General features: G+C 43.1%; 1 protein-coding gene across 3 annotated transcripts in view; it reads right to left on the minus strand.

Moving 5' to 3' along the window:
- Positions 1-21091, minus strand: part of SHC4 (SHC adaptor protein 4) — a 48243-nt gene continuing 27152 nt past the window's right edge. For 2 of the 3 annotated variants that reach the window (XM_032232412.1, XM_032232410.1), the window contains 10 exons: positions 16364-16427; positions 14594-14713; positions 13039-13092; positions 11420-11471; positions 9756-9882; positions 5693-5870; positions 5001-5061; positions 2782-2901; positions 919-1163; positions 1-543 (listed from right to left, as the gene is read on the minus strand). In XM_032232412.1, the coding sequence (XP_032088303.1) occupies positions 400-543; positions 919-1163; positions 2782-2901; positions 5001-5061; positions 5693-5870; positions 9756-9882; positions 11420-11471; positions 13039-13074 (963 nt within the window). In that variant the 5' untranslated portion in view covers positions 13075-13092; positions 14594-14713; positions 16364-16427 and the 3' untranslated portion in view covers positions 1-399. The remainder of the gene's footprint in view (positions 544-918; positions 1164-2781; positions 2902-5000; positions 5062-5692; positions 5871-9755; positions 9883-11419; positions 11472-13038; positions 13093-14593; positions 14714-16363; positions 16428-21091) is intronic. The other variant, XM_032232411.1, reaches the window with a different exon arrangement.

Genomic DNA, 21091 nt, shown 5'->3' on the forward strand with positions numbered 1-21091 from the left:
CCCGTAAGGAACACGGGCAGGCGGGTGGGCCCTTCGGCGTCCCCATAAGTTACTTCCGGGTTCACCAACCAACCAGTCCGCATGGACCGCCGCGGACCGGTTGAAACCCACCCCTGCTCCAGTCAGCCATGTTGACTTGGGAATTCTGGGAATTGAAGTCCGCACAACTTTAAAGTTGTTGAGGTTGAGAAATACTGATTAGACAAATGCATTGGACAGAGAGAGGCATATACAAACACACGAACAATCCATCTGCAACCTCATCATCAAGAGGTGTCTCCTATTCTCCGTCGAATTCTGTGCGCAGGAAATGAGTTCAGAATAGTCACTGGGGGATGTTGAGGAGACTGGGATAAAAGAATTGTCTTGAAAAGAAATGTGAGTCAACAAAATTATTCCTTAGAATGCAGTTGCCCCTAACCCTTTCTTTACAGGCTGGCAAAGTCTTAATTCACTTCCAGAAGAGACAATTGGCAATTTGTTCTCCATATGGTAGCGGATAAGGTGATCCACACTATCAAATGTATGGTCTTTGGTTCTAACCTGGGAAAAAAAGAGCATCCAAGAATTTAGTAAGTACGAGATCTTCAAATTGTGCAATATTGTGTGATCCCATAAATTTGGACTAAAAGACCTCCAAGGTCCCTTCCAACTCTATTATTCTATTCTATTCTATTCCATTCTATTCTATTCTATTCTATTATCAGGTTCCTAAAAAAAATAACCTGTTAAAACTAGAAGACAGTATGGACACACTTTGAAAATGATACAATCTAGCACTGACGATGTTACATAATTTGGGTAATGAAACATCTGCAAGAAAACAACCAAGCTCAGAGAGCACCAAGGACCCCTTCATTTCAACCCTGAGCTACAAACATTCTCCTTTATTGGGGTTATTGTCTCAATTGTTCCTACCTTGCCTTCAGGATCCACCAGCAAGAGATGTTTCACTTGTCCTCCTTGCAGCCCACTCAAGACATATTGGCCAGGTGACGTAGTGCTCTCGCGTACCAGAAAGTCTCCGTTGTTTCTTAAGAGATCCTCAGCTTGTCTCCTGGATATCTTCCCGTGATAACATTCTTCATTCCAAAGAGGTATCTTTGCATCTGTGAGGCCTGCCACGTCATTGGAGCCTTTCGGTTCTACAGTTTCCAAGGCTTCTGAAAACGAAAGAGAAGATATAGAAACCACCTATTTCCAGTGTATGAGTTCGCCCATCCTAAGTAAGTGGGGTTTATGTCTTGAATAAGCCACAGCTGTCATGATGTACATAACCGATTGTGCCCACCGACCTAAAAAGAGCAGAGTATCATAATCTTTTAGCTCAGGGGTCTCCAACTTTTAAGACTTCAGCTCCCAGAATTTCTGAGCCAGCCATCAGTCAGCCACTAACACTGATGATAGAATAGAGTAGAATTCTTTATTGGCCAAGTGTGATTGGACACACAAGGAATTTGTCTTTGGTGCAGATGCTCTTAGTGTACATAAAAGATAAGATACATTCATCAAGAATCATATGATACAACACTTAGTGATAGTCATTGTAAAAGGTAAAAGGTTTCCTTCGCACATATGTGCTAGTCATTCCTGACTCCAGGGGGCAGTGCTCATCTCCGTTTCAAAGCTGAAGAGCCAGCACTGTCCGAACACATCCCTGTGGTCATGTGGCCGGCATGATTCAATGTCGAAGTGAGCACGGAAAGCTGTTCCCTTTCCACCAAAGGGGGTTCCTATTTTTCTACTTTCATTTTTACGTGCTTTCGAAATGCTAGGTTGGCAGAAGCTGGGACAAGTAACGGGAGCTCACTCCGTTACACGGCACTAGGGATTTGAACCACCGAACTGCCGACCTATCTGATCGACAAGCTCAGCATCTTAGCCACTGAGCCACTACGTCCCTTAGTGATAGTTCGTACGTTACTCATAAGCAATCCAATCATACCAGGAAACAAATAAAACAATATAAATCATAAAGTTACAAGCAACATGGTTATAGTCACAAATGGGAGGAGATAGATAATAGGAAGGATGTGAAGATTAATAGTAATACAGCCTTACTAAACAGTTTGACAGTGTTGTGGGAACTAGTTGTTAAGGAAAGCGATGGCATTCGGGGAAAAACTGTCTTTGTGTCTAGTTGTTCTGGTGTGCAGTGCCCTATAGCGTCGCTTTGAGGGTAGAAGTTGTTACCTAGTTTGGATCATGAAACATCTGCAAGAAAACAGCCAAACTCAGGGAACACCAAGGACCCTTCATTTCAACCCTGAGCTACAAATATTCTCCTTTATTGGTACAGATCCTGCCTCAGCTGTTGTTTTTATTCATTGTAAAGCTGCCATGACAGCAGTCTTCCAATATTTGACAGGCTGTCAGGGAGGAGTGGGTTTCTGGATGTGGATTTGTGGACAGGATGAGAACCAATGTATGTTGTTAGCTTTATGGAAGGAGACACAAATCCGTTGTTATTCTGTAGTGGGACATTGGGCTCTGGAAGTCAATGAGCGCTCCATCACTGCAGCTTTCAAATGTTGGAAAGCCATGGGTTTTGACTCAAAGATTTAAATCTCTTCCAGCTTTATGACCTTATTCCATGATCTTGACACTGCCCTGAGGAGCGAAAAGCTTAGCGTTGCCTTCAAACGTTGCTGAATTCCTTTATAACATTCGTGCTTCTTTTCAAAGCTGCAAGTGGATAGATTTGCAGAAGTAGAAGCAACCTTGACTGAGGACCTGGGCTTATGGAACTCTGTTCCATAGGGAGGGTTCTTCCGGCCATACCTGCTGCAGCTTGTAAGTTTTGAGTATTGATATAACGAGGGTCATCAAAAAGATCCACTTTGCTGCTACTTTTCAGCAATGGAGCATCTTGATTTGCTGCCTGAGTTGGTTTGCTGATATCTGCAATTAATCACCACAAGGAGATCTTTCTTTAGATTAAAAAAAAAAAAAGAAACCCCTCAAAAGCTTATTGAACAGCACAAAATACTACCAAGTTAACCAAATTAATTCGAGTTATCACACCAAGAAAAGATTAGGATGTCTGGTTTCCTGGTATTCCTAGTATCCTAATAGTAGTATCTACAAAAACCCGAATAGAATAATGATTGGAGGTGGAAGGAAGCATTTCTTCTTCTTCTCTTTTACCTTCTTCCTTACAGATACTGACAAATTTTTGTAGTCTGTAGTAACGACTGAGGAGACCGGTTTGAGATCAACGGAACGGTTTATTAACAGCAACTTGGTCAAGTAACAGGCAACGAAACCCACCCCCCCTGCCTTACAGCTATTTATACAACGAGCTGTCAGACGGGGAACCAATGGGAGTACAGGGTTTCTCCCGCCAAGAGGCAGGCGCGTCCTGGCCAATCAGAGGCACCTTGCATAGCGCCATCTGCTGGCCAGGACACAACGCAAATGCTTTACTTTCTGCTGAATCCCAGTAGCACCCTCCCGAGGAAGTCTCGGGTGGCCTCAAAAAGAAGCCTTGGGGTCCACAAGCCTTGACTGTCTCCAAGAAGTCCTCAAGCTCTTCCACCTTTGATGGCTCCTGGGAGACTCTTTTGATGGCTTACTCAACCAGATCAAAATGGCAATACCTGTTGTGGTTTGCTGGCAGCCAGCAGAACTGGCAGCAGAGTCCGTCAGTGAGGAGGTTGGGGAGGAACAGGGCCCAATCCTGAGGGCTGAGGAAAGCTCAGACGAGGGCTCTGCGTCGGAGGCAGAGAGGGAGCTAGAGAGCAGCGAGGCAGAGGAACAGCTGGAGCCTATTCCCAGTGCATGCATGCACAGAACTGCCAGAAGACAAGAACAACTAAGAAAGCAGGATCGACTCAACAATAAAGCCACGTCTTGGAGGTGATTGTCCCCTCCCATAGGAAGCAAAAGAGGAATGAATGGGGAGTGGGCTTTTGCAGGAAACAATTCGTTCATCGGTCTGGAAAGTTTTGTTTGCGAGAAATTCTGCACCAAGCTTTGCTTTGCTCTGTGTTTGGACACTAGTTATCTGGCAGCGCTACAAACAAGATAAGGTGCGTATGGATAAACATTCCTTTGAAAGACTGTTTGATAAGCCATGCTGACTGTGAATGAAAGGAATACACAGTCATGTAAATAAAAGAGGTTTTGTTGGGACTAAGACAGTGGTGGGTTGCAGGCGATACGGGCGTACCAGAGTCTGCCCGGAACACCAGATACCATTCAGGTATGGTACTCCAGAGGGCCCACCCGCCTGCCCGGTCTTGAAGAGCCGAGGTGGCGCAGTGGTTAAATGCAGCACTGCAGGCTACTGCAGTTCTGCAGTTCGGCTGTTCAAATCTCACCGGCTCAGGGTTGACTCAGCCTTCCGAGGTGGGTAAAATGAGGACCCGGATTGTTGTTGGGGGCAATATGCTGACTCTGTAAACCGCTTAGAGAGGGCTGAAAGCCCTATGAAGCGGTATATAAGTGTAACTGCTATTGCTATTGCTATTTTAAGTTTTTGGCGCTTCTGCGTATGGGCACAGCATGTACAGCGCCTGCACGACGCTCCGCTGAGCAGCTGGAGTGCTGCGGAGGCTCGCGGAGGCACTAAGACGCATGTGCGTGCTGCGTGCGTCCATGTGGATGCTGCTGGGCCTGTTCCAACCGGTACAGTTGGAATGTGATCCGGAACCCACCACTGGACTAAGACTTTGCTTTTGCTTTCTAAGGAATCCTGGGTCAGAACAATACCTATTCTAGGTATTCTGTTCTAGAATGTGAAGAGGTATAAAACCAGCTCAAGATAATGTCAGTTGAACAGAATAGCATCTAATCTTCATCTTCACTACTTCTCTTTGCCTGTAATTTAGCAGCAGGCATCCTGAATTCATTTCAGTTGGTCTCCTCCTACATTAGCCATTGGGCAAGATGGACACAGTTTTGGATTACAAACAGATTGAGACTGGATTCTATGATCATTTCCTTCACCAAGACAAGAAGAGAAGAACTAGCTCTCTTTTCAGATACAGGCAACCCACCTAATGCTCTGTGCTCATCCGGGCAGTTTTCATAAAGCTGCTTAGAACTGGGACTTTCATCCTAAAAAAAAAGGAAAAAAGAAACACAGAAGCAAAATTACTACAAGGAATTCTCAGCAGATTCTGACTCTGAACAGTGGTAGGAGATTAGCTCAGAGTTCCGTGGCACGACAAAACCGCGGTCCACTAAAGCGCGCCTGATTAAAGCACGTACCTGACGTCATCAGCAGCGCGACAAATACGACCGTGGAGAAAAAAGGGCGCTTTAAAAAGCGCGTTTAAAGCAAGCCGATTCACGTTAAGGTTAGGTTAAGGGTTAGGGTTAGGTTTAGGGTTAGTTTAAGCGTTAGGGTTAGGTTTAGGGTTAGGTTAAGGGTTAGCGTTAGGTTTAGCGTTAGGTTAAGGGTTAGGTTTAGGGTTAGGTTTAGGGTTAGGTTAAGGGTTAGGTTTAGGGTTAGGTTTCGGGGGGTTAGGTTTAGGTTTACGCGTTAATTTTAGCTTTACCGCTCACAGCGTGCTTTTTTTGTCGCGCTGTGATGACGTCAGGTACGCAGTTTCGTCGAGCGCGCTTTAGTCGAGCGCGGTTTTGTGGTGGAACCCAGAGTTCAGGGTGATGATTTCAGAAGGCATAAAGTCCATTCCAATGTAAACCCGGTGTAATGCTCAATGAAGCTGATCACACATAGGCTTACTCCACATTGTTGCTGCTCAGTAGGGATGGGACGGTTGGTCCTTTCTTCTGGGATTATCTTCAGCCTGACATCGGACAGTCCACCGGCAGGAGGCTCCTTCCCAGGAATTTCATTATAGTATCCGCATTCTTCCTTTTCTTGACTATTCCAAGTGGATCCATCAAGACTCACCCCTTTTCTGCACAAAAAAAACCCCAAGCAACAGCTGTGTCAGAATATTCATGAACCGGCAGAGACATGGTAACAAGGTCAGCCAATAAATAAGGCTTAGTAAAAAGGTCAGCCAATGGGAGCTGAAACAGTTTGGAGTCTGGGTGTGGCTTAGCTCTGAAGTGAAACTGAAAGAAACTCATTCTCTCTATAGCCTGCCTGTGTTTGAACCTGCTTGCAATCTCTCCTCTCTACGATGTTGGAAGAATCTGTTGTTGGTATTGTACATTTATTCATGTGTTATAAAGAAGTTAATGGATCCTGCTGAATTAGTTATCTCTGCGTGCTTTCTGGATGTGATTTCTACTGCAAACTCTGACAAGCTGAAATATACAACTTTGGCAGCACCACATTAAGTCAATGGGCGGTTTATTATTTCTGAGGGGTCCTTGGTGGTCTCTGAGGTTGGTTGTTTTCTAGCTGAAATTTCATGACCCAAACTAGTGCCTTGATGATGTTACCTAGCTGGGTAACAAAATTTCTGCAAGGAAGCAACCAAGTTCAGAAATCACCAAGGACCCCTCGTGTCAACCCTCAGCTAAAAATTGCTCTGCTTTATTATTTCTGTTCTCCATTCCTATACAAGGACTCGAAAGAGAAAAGGACAGTCTAGACAATTGCAAAAAATCACAGAAAAAGGTGGACATGCCCAAAAGTTAAAAAAAAAATATTGGACAAAAATACATACTTGCTTGGGGGAAAAAATGATAAAGCAACACATAGATTTGAAACCAGAGATATTTTTATTGGGCATTTTACCAGAAAAATATGATAAAAGGACTATATGTTTGATTTTACATGTACATGAAGCCAGAATTGTATTTGCACAACAATGGAAGAATGATGAGATCCCGACAGATGAGAGTGGAATTAAGAAAATATTAGAATGTGCAGAAATGGATAGAGTAACTCTTACTATTAAGGATAAAGAAGAAATTGAATATTTTCTTTTGGGACTTATTTTATCAATGGTTAAACAACATAAACAGAAATTAGAAAGGGGGGGAGAACATCATGTTAAAATTGAGAGTTGTTAAAGTAGATAATGTTAAATATTATTGTTATTATATTATTAATGTTATTGTGATGAATACTATTTGGATTAGGACTGCTTGAAAAAGCAGTTGTACCCAGATCACACACTGTTTGATGGAAAGTGATTTTTTATATGTTATACAAATAAAATAAATAAAACATTTAAAAAAAAAACATCACAGGAAAAGAAACGTTAGAATTTTTTAAAAAAATAAACTTAGATTTTAAAAAGCAGCTGCTTAAAGTAAGGAAGCCAGTCATCACAATGAACTACTCAAAAGCCTTCTCCATCTTTCGAACTGTCAAGAAGTCTAAACCTGATCGTGAATAAATCGATCCCCAGGGGTGGGATTCAGCCGGTTCAGACTGGTTCGGGCGAACCGGGTCTTAATTTTAATCTGGTTTGCTGAAGTTCCGATGACCAGCTGGCTCTGCCCCTCCCCTCTCCTCCCCTCCCCTCCCAGGAGTCTCCACGCAGCCCGTTTTGGATGACAGGTAAGTGCAGGGCCTGCGCGGAGGCTCTGGGTGGGCGAAAAACGAGCTTACAAGAAGTAAGAAGTCCCGTTTCCAGCCTAAGGAGAGCCTCCCAAGCCCAGGGGAAGCTGCTTTCGCCCTCCCGGAGACTCGAGGAAAGCCTCCGGGGAGGGTGAAAAATGAGGGTTCACCGACAAAAGGGCGAACGACAAAACCGCGCCCAACTAAACCACGGTGACAAAACGTGTTCTAAAGCGCTCCGACGAATGAGCGCTGAATCGCGGCGACAGAAGTGCCCTGTAAAACTAAACCTAACCCTAACCCTAAACCTAACCCTAAACGTAACGCTAACCCTAACCCTAAACGTAACGCTAAACCTAACCCTAAACCTAACCCTAAACCTAAACCTAACCCTAAACCTAACCCTAAACCTAACCCTAAACCTAACCCTAAACCTAACCCTAAACCTAACCCTAAACCTAACCCTTAAATAGCCCTTCTGCCGACACACTGTTGTAAATCTCCCTTCTGTCGACGTGCTGTTGTCGATGCGCTGTTGTCGGCGCGTTGATGACGTCGCGGTTTTAGCAACACGGTTTAGTCGGGCGCAGTTTTTTCGTTCGCCCTTTTGTCGGGTCACGAAAAATGAGCCTACCAGAAGTTCCATAAGTCTGGAAACAGGCCCGACTAGGACATACCCCTATGGCTACGCCCACCCAGCAACCAGGCAGACAACAGGTTGCTAAAAATTTTTAATCCCATCCCTGTGGAAGCCCCTTATCATCTTCTCTCAATGACACAAACATTTTGTGAGCTGCTTCTCAAAAGCTGCTGGGAGAATACTGGAGGAGCGATTCTGTTGTTAAATTTGGAGCGGGGATGGGGGGGGGAAACAAGGGTGAGGATAAGGGTAGGGATGTAATTGCCTCTCCCACCCCCCATCCCTAATAGTTTGTCTTCTGAAAAGAACAACTTGTGTTGAGTCTTGATTTTTTAATTTATAGGAGCATAATTTGATGAATAGACAGGAACAGGAAAGAAACATGGGGCTGTGCAGTTTGATTAGGAGAACATGACTCAAGAATTTAATTATGTGATTCACAGGAACTGGAGAAGACATTTTCCATCTGTTCATCAGCGCGGAATGTACACTGTGAGTTTTATTTGTCTTCTCCAGCCTGGTGCCCTCCAATTGTCTTAGGTTTTATATACCAAAGACCTATATTGCTCAGACCATGCGAATGCTTTAATCCAACCCAACTGGACTCGTAAGTTGGAAAATAAATCTGATCCAGCCAGCGAAACATTAAGCAAGACGCTGCACAGCAAGTAAAACCTTTCACGGTATGATTGCAAGAAATTCTTTTTAATTTGAAATCTGTAATTTGTTTCCCTTCCCGAATCGCAAGGTATCACCCGCATCCTAATTTAGTGTAACGCGGTTAAATAAATGTGAATTGATGTATTTATTAACCTAGCCTGCTGTTCTTCCTCCTTTCTTCAAGGCCATTCCCACATTAAATAGCCCTCGACTGAGGATTACAATCGAGCTTGTTAAGCAAGACAGTTGTTAGGTGAGATTTGCCCCATTTTGCAACCTTTCTCGCCCCAGTTGTTAAGTGAATCACTGCAGTTGTTAACTTAAGTTTCATGGTTGTTAAGTGAATCTGGGTTCCCCGTTGATTTTGCTTGTCAGAAGGTCGGAAAAAGGGATCACGTGATCCCAGGACACTGTCACCGTCATAAATACATGCACCTGAATTTTAATCATATGACCACGGGGATGCTGTCATGGTCATAAGCATGAAAAACTATCCTGGGCTGCTTTTTAAAGGGCCATTGTCATTTTGAACGGTCGCTAAATGAATGTGTCAGGCCTGCATCCATATTTCTCTTGGATCTCAGGCCTGCTACACTTTCTATTATTCTACTGTGCCTTTTTCTATTGTGGGAAAATGGGAGGGGGGATTGTATGGAGTTAGGTGATATGTAGCCAAAACAAAATTCCTTCTAGAAAGTCAAGGTCATCCTTTGTCTCTGCATCTCTGTACCTGACCGGAACTGGATGGGTGGAACTGCCAGCATGGCAGTGGGAGATTGGACCATGGGATGGACTTGTGGGTGTGGGGGCAAGATCTTGAACTTTCAACTGGGTGGGGAAAACCTGGAAGCTTTCAGATTCGGGTTTTCCCAGATGTGCCAACATGACTCTCTTCATAAATTGGAATTTTAAGAAATACTTTGTCTTGGACTCTGATTTACTTTATTTACAAGCCTGACAGAATGGTTGTAAATCAAGGACTCTCTGTGCCATTCCAGCTGCCTTCCGAAAGCCTTTGCTTACCTTTCTTTGGAAGAAATCAAAGCAGGAGGAGTTTTCAAGTATTGTTTGAACCGGAGCTCAAATGCTTGTCCGATGGTATTGATGACTTCTTGAGCTATTCCAGAGGGACATTCCAAAATATGGCACGCTGGAAAAAAAAATTAAAAATAGCCACAAGGAAAAGGGGTGTGAAAGAAACACAGGTAGTCTTCGACTTACGACCACACAATGCCCCACCCCAAAATTCTGCCGCTAAACGAGACATTTGTTAAAAATGAGTTTCGATGTATTTTACCACCTTTCTTGCCACAGTTGTTAAAAGCAAATCACTGCAGTTATGAAAGTTACACCGTTGTTATGTGAATCTGGATTCCCCGTGGATTTTGAAGGTCGCAAAAGGGGATCACGTGACATCCCCCGGGACTGTCATAAGGATGAGTCACTTGCCATGAGTCTGTCATGTGACCATGACTTTTGAGGCTTTTTGCCATTTCCTGCCATTTCTGACAAAAAGAAACAAAACGCTCATTGGGGAAAATGGATTTGCTTAACTACTGTGGTATTTGCTTAATAAACACCACCAAAAAAATGTTATAAAGTTGGATCTGTTGACATGAGGAGACCTGTTTGACGATTGCTATGACTTACAATAATAATGCCGAGATCAATTAATTTTTTTAAAAAAATACAGGTAGTACAAGGGACTACCTGTATTTTTAGAATCACAACACAACAGTCTCAAATCTTTCGCTTTCCCCTTTTGATTTTCTACTGTAATGTAAAGGTAAAGGCTCCTCTCGCACATATGTGCTAGTCATTCCTGACTCTAGGGGGCGATGCTCATCTCTGTTTCAAAGCCGAAGAGCCAGGACTGTCTGAAGATGTCTCCGTGGTCATGTGGCCAGCATGATTAAGGGCCGAAGGTGCACAGAACGGTGTTACCTTCCCACCAATGGTGGTTCTATTTCTCTACTTGTATTTTTACATGCTTTCGAACTCCTAGGTTGGCAGAAGCTGGGTCAAGTCACAGGAGCTCACTCCGTTACGCGGCGCTAGGGATTCGAACCGCTGAACTGCCGACCTTTCTGATCAACAACCTCAGCATCTTAGCCACTGAGCCACTGTATCCCTTTTGGTTGTTGTTGTTGTTGTTGTTTTACTGTATTTTGGATTAAAAGCACGGCTTGGAGGTCAGGGCGATTAAAACCTAATTCCTACAAAGAGCAATTGTTTGAAAAGGCTGCAGCACAGACTGTTCCAGATGCTGTGCCATCATGCTTTTGGCTTGCACAAATCACATTTTTGATAGTTTGCTAATTCCTGGCCTGTGAAGAAAGTTACGTTGAAATTTGATCGAAATTTCATTGCTTCCCAACCATACTTCCTCATCTTAACCATCAGAGGGCACTTTTCTAACAATAAATTAGCAAGAATGATTGCAAATAGGTTATGGGTAACACTTAGGTTTTATATATATATATATATATATATATATATATATATATATATATATATATATATATATATATATATATATATTAATAAGAAAATTTCCCACTTAATTCATATCTGGGAGTTAACGATAGAGAAGAAATTAAATATATATTTTTTAAAAATATTTTTCTAATGAAAAGATACCCTCATCCCCAGATTTTTTTTTCCCCTCAAGAAATTATTGGATTTACCTCTTTGATTAACAGGATCTTTAGCAACGTAGGCGACGTAATCTGTAGTATCCTAATATGCACACAAAACAAAAAAAGGAATATGTATTTTTAAGATTGATGTTATATTTCTAAATGGCCAATTTGCATCTACTAGGGTTCAACAGTCAACGAAAGGAAGGTTACAAAAAGATAATGTAAAATTAAAACAAGAAGAAGACTGAGCGAATTGCACTTTCGAGTGACAGGTGTTTTTCACTGTTAAATCATTTCCCTCAATATGCTGCCTTCTGCAGGAATCTAGTATGGTTTTAATGAATACGATTAATCAATATGGTCAAGTGTCTGGTTTTAAAATAAATTTAGGAAAAACAAAAATATTAGCTATAAATATGAATACTAAACAAAAGGAAGAACTAGGAGGGATGCTAGGATGTGAGGTAGTCAAAAAAGTCAAATATCTTGCGGTTAATATTTTAACCTCAAACGGGAAATTATATAAGCACAATTATGAACCACTTGGGCATAGTATACAGATAGAGATGAAAAAATGGGAGAAATTGCACTTATCTTTGCTGGGTAGGATAGCGGCAGTGAAAATGAATATCTTACCAAAATTTTTATTTCTCTTCCAAATGTTACCTATACTTAAAAAAGATGCGAATCTTTTAGAATGGCAGAAGGGTATCAACAAATTTTTATGGGCAGGAAAGAAGCTGAGGGTAAAGATGAAAATAATGCAAGATGTACGCGAGAGAGGAGGCTTGAAATTACCTAACCTAAAATTATATTATGATGCAGTGGCGCTATCTACAATTAGTGATTGGACTCATTTAACCAATGATAGAATACTGAATATCTAGGGACATGATCTGGTATATGGTTGGCATGCTTACTTGTTATTCAACAAAAAATTGGATAAGAATTTTAAAAGTCATATTTTAAGAAATGCTTTACTGCGGGTCTGGAAAAAATACCAATATAAACTAAATGACAAGATACCCATGTGGGCAATTCCTAGACATGCAATTGAAAATATGAATATAATATGCTGCCTTCTGAATACATTGACTGCATTCCAAATTTGATGAGATACCGCCCTGCCACTGGTTCTGTGATAGCCCTCATTCATAATTGTGTTTCATTTCCAACATAGGAATTGATTGTAAATTTGATAATGGCAGCTAGATTAGGGATGGCTAAACATGGGGATATTCAAAGAAATGAGTGTTATAATGAAATTTGGAGTATGGCAACAAATGATAAATTAACAACGGAAATTAAATTTTGAAAAGGGATGATCAAAGCAAACCATTATAATGGAAATATGGGGGGATTTTATGAAATCAGTGTTGGTAGTTAACCTACTCAAGAATTTATGTTGTTTGGGAGGGGAAAAGGGAATAATTGGAATATGTTGTATATCTTTTAGTTGTTATAGTAAAGAAATATAAGGGGGTGGGAAACAGGGTCTCTTGGAGGGGTGGGAGTGCACTGTAATATTAGCTTGTTTTTTCCTTTTTCTTTTTTTTTGTAATTAGATGTATATGTACTATGTTTGTATTATTTGCATTTTAAAAAAATAAATACATTTTTAAAAAATTTCCAGCATAGTCTTCAGTTGAAACCTTTATACTTACTGGATCCCCTCCAGAGGCAAATGAAATGGACTGCATGTGATGGTTCGCAATAATCTGGGAAGGAAAAAGAAGCAATCTGTGAACTCCATGTACAGCTTAACCAGAAACTATTGGAAAATTATCTCTGCAAAGCTCACCATATTGAGAATTCATAAATTCTGCTTACAGACCACCAGAGATGGTCAGATAGAAGCACCCAAAGGCAGAGAAGAAAGCCCAAATGCTCAGAACAGACAAATTCCTCCAACAGCCATATATCCCCAGCTTCTGGTTATTGTATGGAACCCAAAGTCTCCACCTGAAAGATCCTATAGAGATGCATCTAATCCCTGGCCAGAAAGTTGAAGACTTGTGGCTTCCAGTTCCCAGAATTCCCCAGCCAACATAGTGTGGGAATGTTTGCCTTTCTCAATGGCTGGCAAACCACGTTGAGAATGCAAATATCAACACAATAATCCTTCTTTAATTAGAGTGAGACTGAGGAATGCACCTCAGCACAATAATCAATAACCTGATCTTTCCTTAACAAAGATGAGACAACATCTGGCACGTAGGCATATTCCATCGCTCGCAACAATATCTGGTTGTCTATTCGCTTACTCAAACATAGCTTGGATTTTTGTCTAGCTAATCCAATCAGCACAAGTAAACTTTGATCAATTAGCTTCTGCCGGTTTCTGTCACGTAAACTGTTTTATGACAATAAAAGGAGAGCTCCCTCAAGCTGTTGAAAAGAGTGCTTCACAACCTTCTTCCTGCCTGCGTGTCTTTTCTTCATCACCACATGGATGTCAACTTGTAAAGCGTTTCCATGACTACTGTTAAGTCGACATAGGAAAAGAGGGGAGGAAAGGGAGTAGAATTCCATGCATACTTTGGCCAGAGTCAGGTCTCATATTCCTACAGCTGGTGTGTGAAATGCGCATGTTCATAGCCTGCCTAGCACCTTGTTGGTGGATGTGATTTATGACACAGACAGAAGGGAGGGGATACAGGGTGTAAAGTTCAAATGCAATTAAGCGGGAATCAGTTTCAGCTCCACAGAAGAACGTGCCAAAATGTTGATCCTAATAAATGAATGGATTTCTTTTGAACTTTGTCTCGAGGCTCGTAAATTAATTAGGTCATCCTTTGGAAGCTTCACAATGGCTGGCTGAGGAGAATTCTGGGAGTTGAAGGCCACAAGTCTTAAAGTTGCCAAGGTTGGAGACCCCTGAGTTAAGACACCGGACTAGAAACTGAGAGAAGTGAGTTTCAGTGCCACCTGAGGCACAACACCAGGTGGCTGACCTTGGGCCAGTCACTTTCTGTCAGCCCTGGGAAGCAGACAATGGCAAATCACTTCCAAAAAGCTTTGTCCCAAAACTACAGGGGGCCATTCAGATAGTTGCCAGGAGCCAGCACTGACTCAAAGATAGGGGAAAAAAACAAATTAACTTTGTAAGGGTATTGCAACAGAGTGCATTCAAAAGCAAAATAATTCATCACAAGGTATAGTAAAACATTAGATCCCCAGCCGATGCTGCTTGGATCAGAACCTCAAGGACCAACTTACCTGCTGGCTATCAGTGTTCAATAAAGTAAGACTGGTTGTTGAGATGGTCAGGTTTATATGCGTGCCAGAAAACTGAAGATTGCTTTTGCCAAGCACAGGAGAAAGAAATTTAGCCGGAGGCTGTAAAAGACAAGCAGAATATTGATTTCATATTTCACCTAACAGCAGTCAATGGTTTCATTTGAAGGGGTTTGTTTCAAGGTAGCAATAGCAATAGCAGTTAGACTTATATACTGCTTCATAGGGCTTTCAGCCCTCTCTAAGCGGTTTACAGAGTCAGCATATTGCCCCCAACAACAATCCGGGTCCTCATTTTACCCACCTCGGAAGGATGGAAGGCTGAAGTCAACCCTGAGCCCGTGAGATTTGAACCGCCGAACTGCCGAACTAGCAGTCAGCTAAAGTAGCCTGCAGTACTGCCCTCTAACCACTGCGCCACCTCGGCTCTCTGGTTTCTGCCAGAAGTGCCGTGGGACACCCTAAGTGGACAATGCTAGAGAATTCAGACATAGAGGCTTTCCAATGCAGCTCCCCTCTTAATTCATTCAGTCATTTCCTCATTTTAGCTTAGGAAAAAGGTGTTGAGACTTTGCAGAAAAGCGCAGAGAAGAGCAACTAAGATGATTAAGGGCCTGGAGACTAAAACATGAAGAACGGTTGCAGGAATTAGGTATGGCCAGTCTGGAGAAAAGAAGATCTGGGGGGGGGGGGCACATGAAAGCAGTATTTCAGTATTGGAGGGGCTGCCACTAAGAAGAGGGGGTCAATTTATTTTCCAAAGCACCATAAGACAAGACAAGAAACAACGGATGGAAACTAATCAAGGAGAGAAGCAACTTGGAATTAAGGAGAAACAGTGAGGACAATTAACCAGTGGAACTCAAGGAGTTGCAGGTACTTCATCACTGGATGTTTTTAAGAAAAGACTGGACAGCCACCTGTCTGAGACAGGGTCTCCTGCTTGAGCAGGGGGTTGGACTAGAAGACCTCCAAGGTCCCTTCCAGCTCTATTCTGATTGAAGGTTCCTTCCTATTTTCAAGGTGTCTCATTAGCTTGACAGTGGTAGCAACCTTGCTGCTGGGAGCACAAGAAGGAAAGGTTTAAATTACTCCATGCTAATGGGACAATATTCATTAATTTCCATTAATTCATTATACGAGGTGTCCCTAAGGCATGCAGATATATTTTATACGTGTTGATCAGTGGTGGGTTTCAAAAATTGTTTGAACCTACTCTGTGGGTGTGGCCTCCTTTGTGGGTGTGGCTTGCCCCCATGTGACCGGATATGAAGATGCCGATGACACTTGTCAGAACCACCTTAAATTACCTCACCCACAGCACTGGCATGCATAAGAATAGGATGTAAACTTGTGTTTTTTAAAAGGCATCTTTGGTTTGCATTAAAACAACTTCAACACACGCAATGTTCTGATTGCACCACAAATGCAGTAGTCATCCTTATCTTTCCCAGAGGCACTGAATTTTACAAATATGAGCATGATAGTGTAGAATAATCATATCCAAGGACCAGTGGTGGGTTTCAAAAAATGTTGGAACCTCTTCTGTAGGTGTGGCCTGCTTTCCGGGTCCACTGGTGGAACCTCTTCTAACCGGTTCGGTAGATTAGACGAACCGGTTCTACCGAATAGGTGCGAACTGGTAGGAACCCACCTCTGGTGTTGATGGTTCAAATAGAAGGTAAACCTTTTAAGGCCCAGAGGAAGGTTTTTCCTTCAAAGAAGCTAGTCGGGGGCCCAAGATAGATTTACCTTCCGTTTCTTTGTGATCCCATGTATTCCTGGCACAGCTTCACACAGGCGACTTATTGCTTCCCTGGAAAAAAAAATATGGAAAAGGATTAACATCAAAAACGGGGGAGAGAGAAACTATCAATTAAGGATCCATGCAGCATTGAACAGAACTTCAGAGTCGGCTTTCTTTCTGAGATTTCAATGATTTGTGGTCTTGGGATAATGCTTTGTAGGTTTGAAGCCAGTGTGGCACAAGGCCATCACTAATCAAGTGCCTTGTTTTGCTTCATTCGGGGTTTCCTTTCGTCCACTATTGATGTTGCATGGACTTCCCCAGGCTGGTGCTGCCAGATGCTCTGGACAATCTTTTTCTCCAAGATCTGAAAGCAATAGAGACAACATGTCTTCCAGTTCTGCTGCCTGCCCCCCCCCCCCCTCCCTCAGGATCATCTGGAAGGTAGGTTTGGATGAGAAAGAAAGAGTAACTGGCCCAGGGTAAGTTATCAACTATCTATCTGCCATCTATTTATCTGCAATCTATCCATTCATTCCCATCCATCCATTCAATCCCATCAACCCACCCACCCATCCATCCCCATTCAATCATATCTACCCATTTACCTCATCCATCCATATCCATCCATCTCTACCCATCTACCCTATCCATCCATCCATCCCCATACATACATACACACCCATCATCCATCCAATCCCGTCAACCCACCCACCCACCCACCCACCCATCCATCTCTACCCATCTGTCCTATCCATCCATCCATCCCCATACATACATACACACCCATCATCCATCCAATCCCATCAACCCACCCACCCACCCATCTCTACCCATCTGTCCTATCCATCCATCCATCCCCATACATACATACACACCCATCATCCATCCAATCCCATCAACCCACCCACCCACCCATCTCTACCCATCTGTCCTATCCATCCATCCATCCCCATACATACATACACACCCATCATCCATCCAATCCCATCAACCCACCCACCCACCCATCTCTACCCATCTGTTCTATCCATCCATCCATCCATCCCCATTCATCCATCTCTACCCATCTATCCCATCCATCCATCCATCCATCTATCCATCCATCCATACACACCCATCATCCATCCATTCAATCCCATCAACCCTCCCATCCCCATCCATCCATCTCTACCCCTCTACCTTATCCATCCATCCATCCAATCCCATCAACCCTCCCACCCACCCATCCATCTCTACCCATCTATCCTATCCATCCATCCCCATCCATCCATCTCTACCCATCTATCCCATCCATCCATCCATCCATCTCTACCCATCTATCCTATCCATCCATCCCCATCCATCCATCTCTACCCATCTATCCCATCCATCATCCATCCATCCATCTATCCATCCATACACACCCATCATCCATCCATCCAATCCCATCAACCCTTCCACTCACCCACCCATCTCTACCCATCTATCCTATCCATCCATCCCCATCCCTCCATCTCTACCCATCTATCCCATCCCTCATCCATCCATCCATCTATCCATACACACCCATCATCCATCCATTCAATCCCATCAACCCTCCCATCCCCATCTATCCATCTCTACCCATCTAACTTATCCATCCATCCATCCATCCAATCTCATCAACTCACCCACCCACCCACCCATTCCCATCCATCTATCCATCTTTGGCTTTGTAATGGTATGTGGGATGCCCTTGGGAGATAGGAGGAAGAGCCTAAGAATGGACAATGGTCTGACCAAAGAAATTTAAGTCTGAAGGAGAAGAGGTGACAAAAGTGTCTCCGAAGGGATCCTTCCTTCCTTCTGGGCAACATAAAAGTGAAGGAAAAGAGGGAGGCTTTCAGAAATGTAAGATTGTATTAATGTAAGCCTCAGAATAAGGGTACAGCTAGCACTCCAGCGCTCCTTATCTGGATGACCTCACCAGGCTAATAGGTTTAAACACTGAATATATTTTTCTACTGCTTTGAAAACAGGATTATATCCTTGCTTTTTTTTTTTTCTTAAACTGATGCAATTATATGGATTTTATTATTACACTGCCGGATCTCTCGGGTGCTCTTAGGAAAATAGCAGGATGTAAATAAATGCATTCATTGCAATGGAGCTCAGCTTCGCATCCATCCCATAAACAGCTAATGAGAGAGAAAAGCCTCGCCAGATTCCACAGCCATTAAGTTGGCCTTTATTAAGATTTTTTTTAAAAAACAAAAAACCTTCATGAAACCCATCCAGGAGCCCCAGGAGTGAATGGAACAGAGAGGCTGAATGAAATAAGGAGGAATGTGGAGAGCCAACTAACATTTGGCAAAGGGTGAATGATACTCAGTTGCTTCCTCCAAAACCCACTGGGTAGAATGAGTAAGGCCCAAGCAACTCCATAACAAGGATTCTCATTCTTGAGGGGAGAAAAATATCAGAATTTATCTATCCCGCATAGTAATTTTCCACTCTGTGGAGGGTTTTAAAAAAAGAAACATGGCTTCCAAATGGTTCTTGCTACTCTCCAACAGAACATTGCTTTTCCATAAGAACATTGCTTGCTAAACACTAAAGGATCTTTGTTGCTGTTGTGATGTTGTCCAGTTGCTAAGCCGTGCCCAACTCTCTGTGACCCCCATGGACCAGAGCATAGTGGGTCAGCCTGTTCTCCGATGTTTCCCGGAGTGTTCTGTCCCCGCTTCTCCGCTCGGTAACAGACGACAGGCAGACAAACAAACTTAAAAGGAAAGAACTTTATCAGTCCTCGGCTCAGACTGGCTGCGAGCCCAAAAATAAACATAAATAAAGTCTCTGACAAGAAGATAACAGAATGCAAAACAAAATCTCTTACGGCAAAACCAGGTGTCCAAAAAGAAAGCAAAGCACTTCTCCAAGTGTCTCTTTGAATCCGGGTTACAGAAAGCAAATCACTTCTCCAAGTGTCTCTCACAAACAAACCACAACCGATGAACAATGAATGATGAACGTTGACTCCTGCAACCAGGGCGTGGCACCATCCGTCCTTTTATCACCAGAAGACGCCACTAACGAGCCCCAGCTGCATTGTTAATCTTGCATCCCGACTCAACTCACAGCAAACTTCTGCTGAGTCACAACATGGAGTTTGTCCAAATTGCATCAATAACATTATCTAACCATCCCATCTTCTGTTGTCCCCTTCTCCTTTCGCCTTATAACTTCCCCAACGTTGGTGCCTTTTCCCAGGGAGTCCTCCCTTCTCATTTTGTGACCAAAGTTATTTGCGCTTCAGCTTCAGGATCTGTCCTTCCAAGGAACAATCAAGGTCGATTTCCTTCAGAGTTGATTGATTTGATCTCCGTGGAGTCCAAGGAGCAAAACTGGCTGGGGAATTCTGGGAGTTGAAGTTCCACCAGGCTTAAAATTGCCAAGGTTGGAGAACCCTGCTCTAGAACAGGGTTTTCCAAACTTGACAACTGTAATAATTGTGGACTTCAGCTTGTAGGAAATTACACATACACACCCTCCTAGAAAAATGAAATATCCTGGGAAATATTGAAAAGGCAGAATATTATATTTCCATGTATCAGAAATGGAGAGACATGTTTTTTAGGTAGGAAACAGACTCACTCTTAATAGCCCCCACCTTTGTCAATAGGCCATTAAAATGCCCGATCCAGTCTATTCTACATAACAAAGAGTTCCCCCTTCGGCTTCAGGGTGATGGGATTAAGGCACGATAGTATTAGCCCTTTACCCATCTCACCACAGGGCACCTGGGAAGAAGCGACGCTCAACCAAACTTGGGCTCAAGACAGTGTACAGAGTCGCACCCTGCATGACCCCATGGGAGTCTGACAACCAATCAGAATACAAGATCAAGATCAAAGGCCAGAGAGGGTGTAAAACCAGGGACTTTCCGCATCTTGTTTTCTTTTTTCTTCTTCACCCAACACCTGGAACCATGTGATCCCCCCCTTTTTCTGTTCAGGACTCGTGCCCTGTGATCCTGTCCACCATTAAAATCATCTTTCCGAGCAGCCTCCATGTTTCCAGTGTCTTTTTCCCCACTTGGAACTGAACTCAGAAGGACATTTCTTCCCACAAGCTCCCAGAATTCCTCAGTCAGCATAGCTGCCTGAGGAATTCTGGGAGCTGAAGACCACAAGCCTTAAAGGACCCTGCTTTAGAACAATACCAGCCAGGGAAAAAGAATTCTGGTCTGCATTTGAGGAACTGGCTCCCTTGTTGTCCCAAAACACCAAAAAGGCTACCTCTTGGATGTCAAGGAATTTCTGTTCCCACACTGCCTCTCTCCCCCCACCCCTTTCCTTCCATGATTGTGTGTGTCTCTAGACAGTGGGAGAGTCCAGCGTTGTTCCCTGGAGGGGAAGCAATGCGGCAACAACACTGCTTTACTTTGTTTATTGTTTTGCCAAGTTCAGTTGAGAGCAAAGAACGTGGGCTGATGTCAAGGAAGAAGAATCTCCTTGAAGTTGGGCGTTTAAGCCTCAGAAGTCCTGCCTTTCTACCCACAGAACAGAAAGGGATTGTACGCAATAACAAAGTTGAATGTTTAGCCGTTGAGACAAAACTCTCTGACCGACTCGGTTGTGCCATTTCAGAAGCCTCCTCCTATCTCAAAGGGATCTTCTCGGGCCATTTCCAAGATTTAGACCTGGGTTCACACATCACATTAAGCCAAGATTGGGGGTCTAGCAATAGCAATAGCAGTTAGACTTATATAC

The sequence above is a fragment of the Thamnophis elegans genome, chromosome 16, assembly GCF_009769535.1.
Source record: "Thamnophis elegans isolate rThaEle1 chromosome 16, rThaEle1.pri, whole genome shotgun sequence".
Taxonomy (NCBI): domain Eukaryota; kingdom Metazoa; phylum Chordata; class Lepidosauria; order Squamata; family Colubridae; genus Thamnophis; species Thamnophis elegans.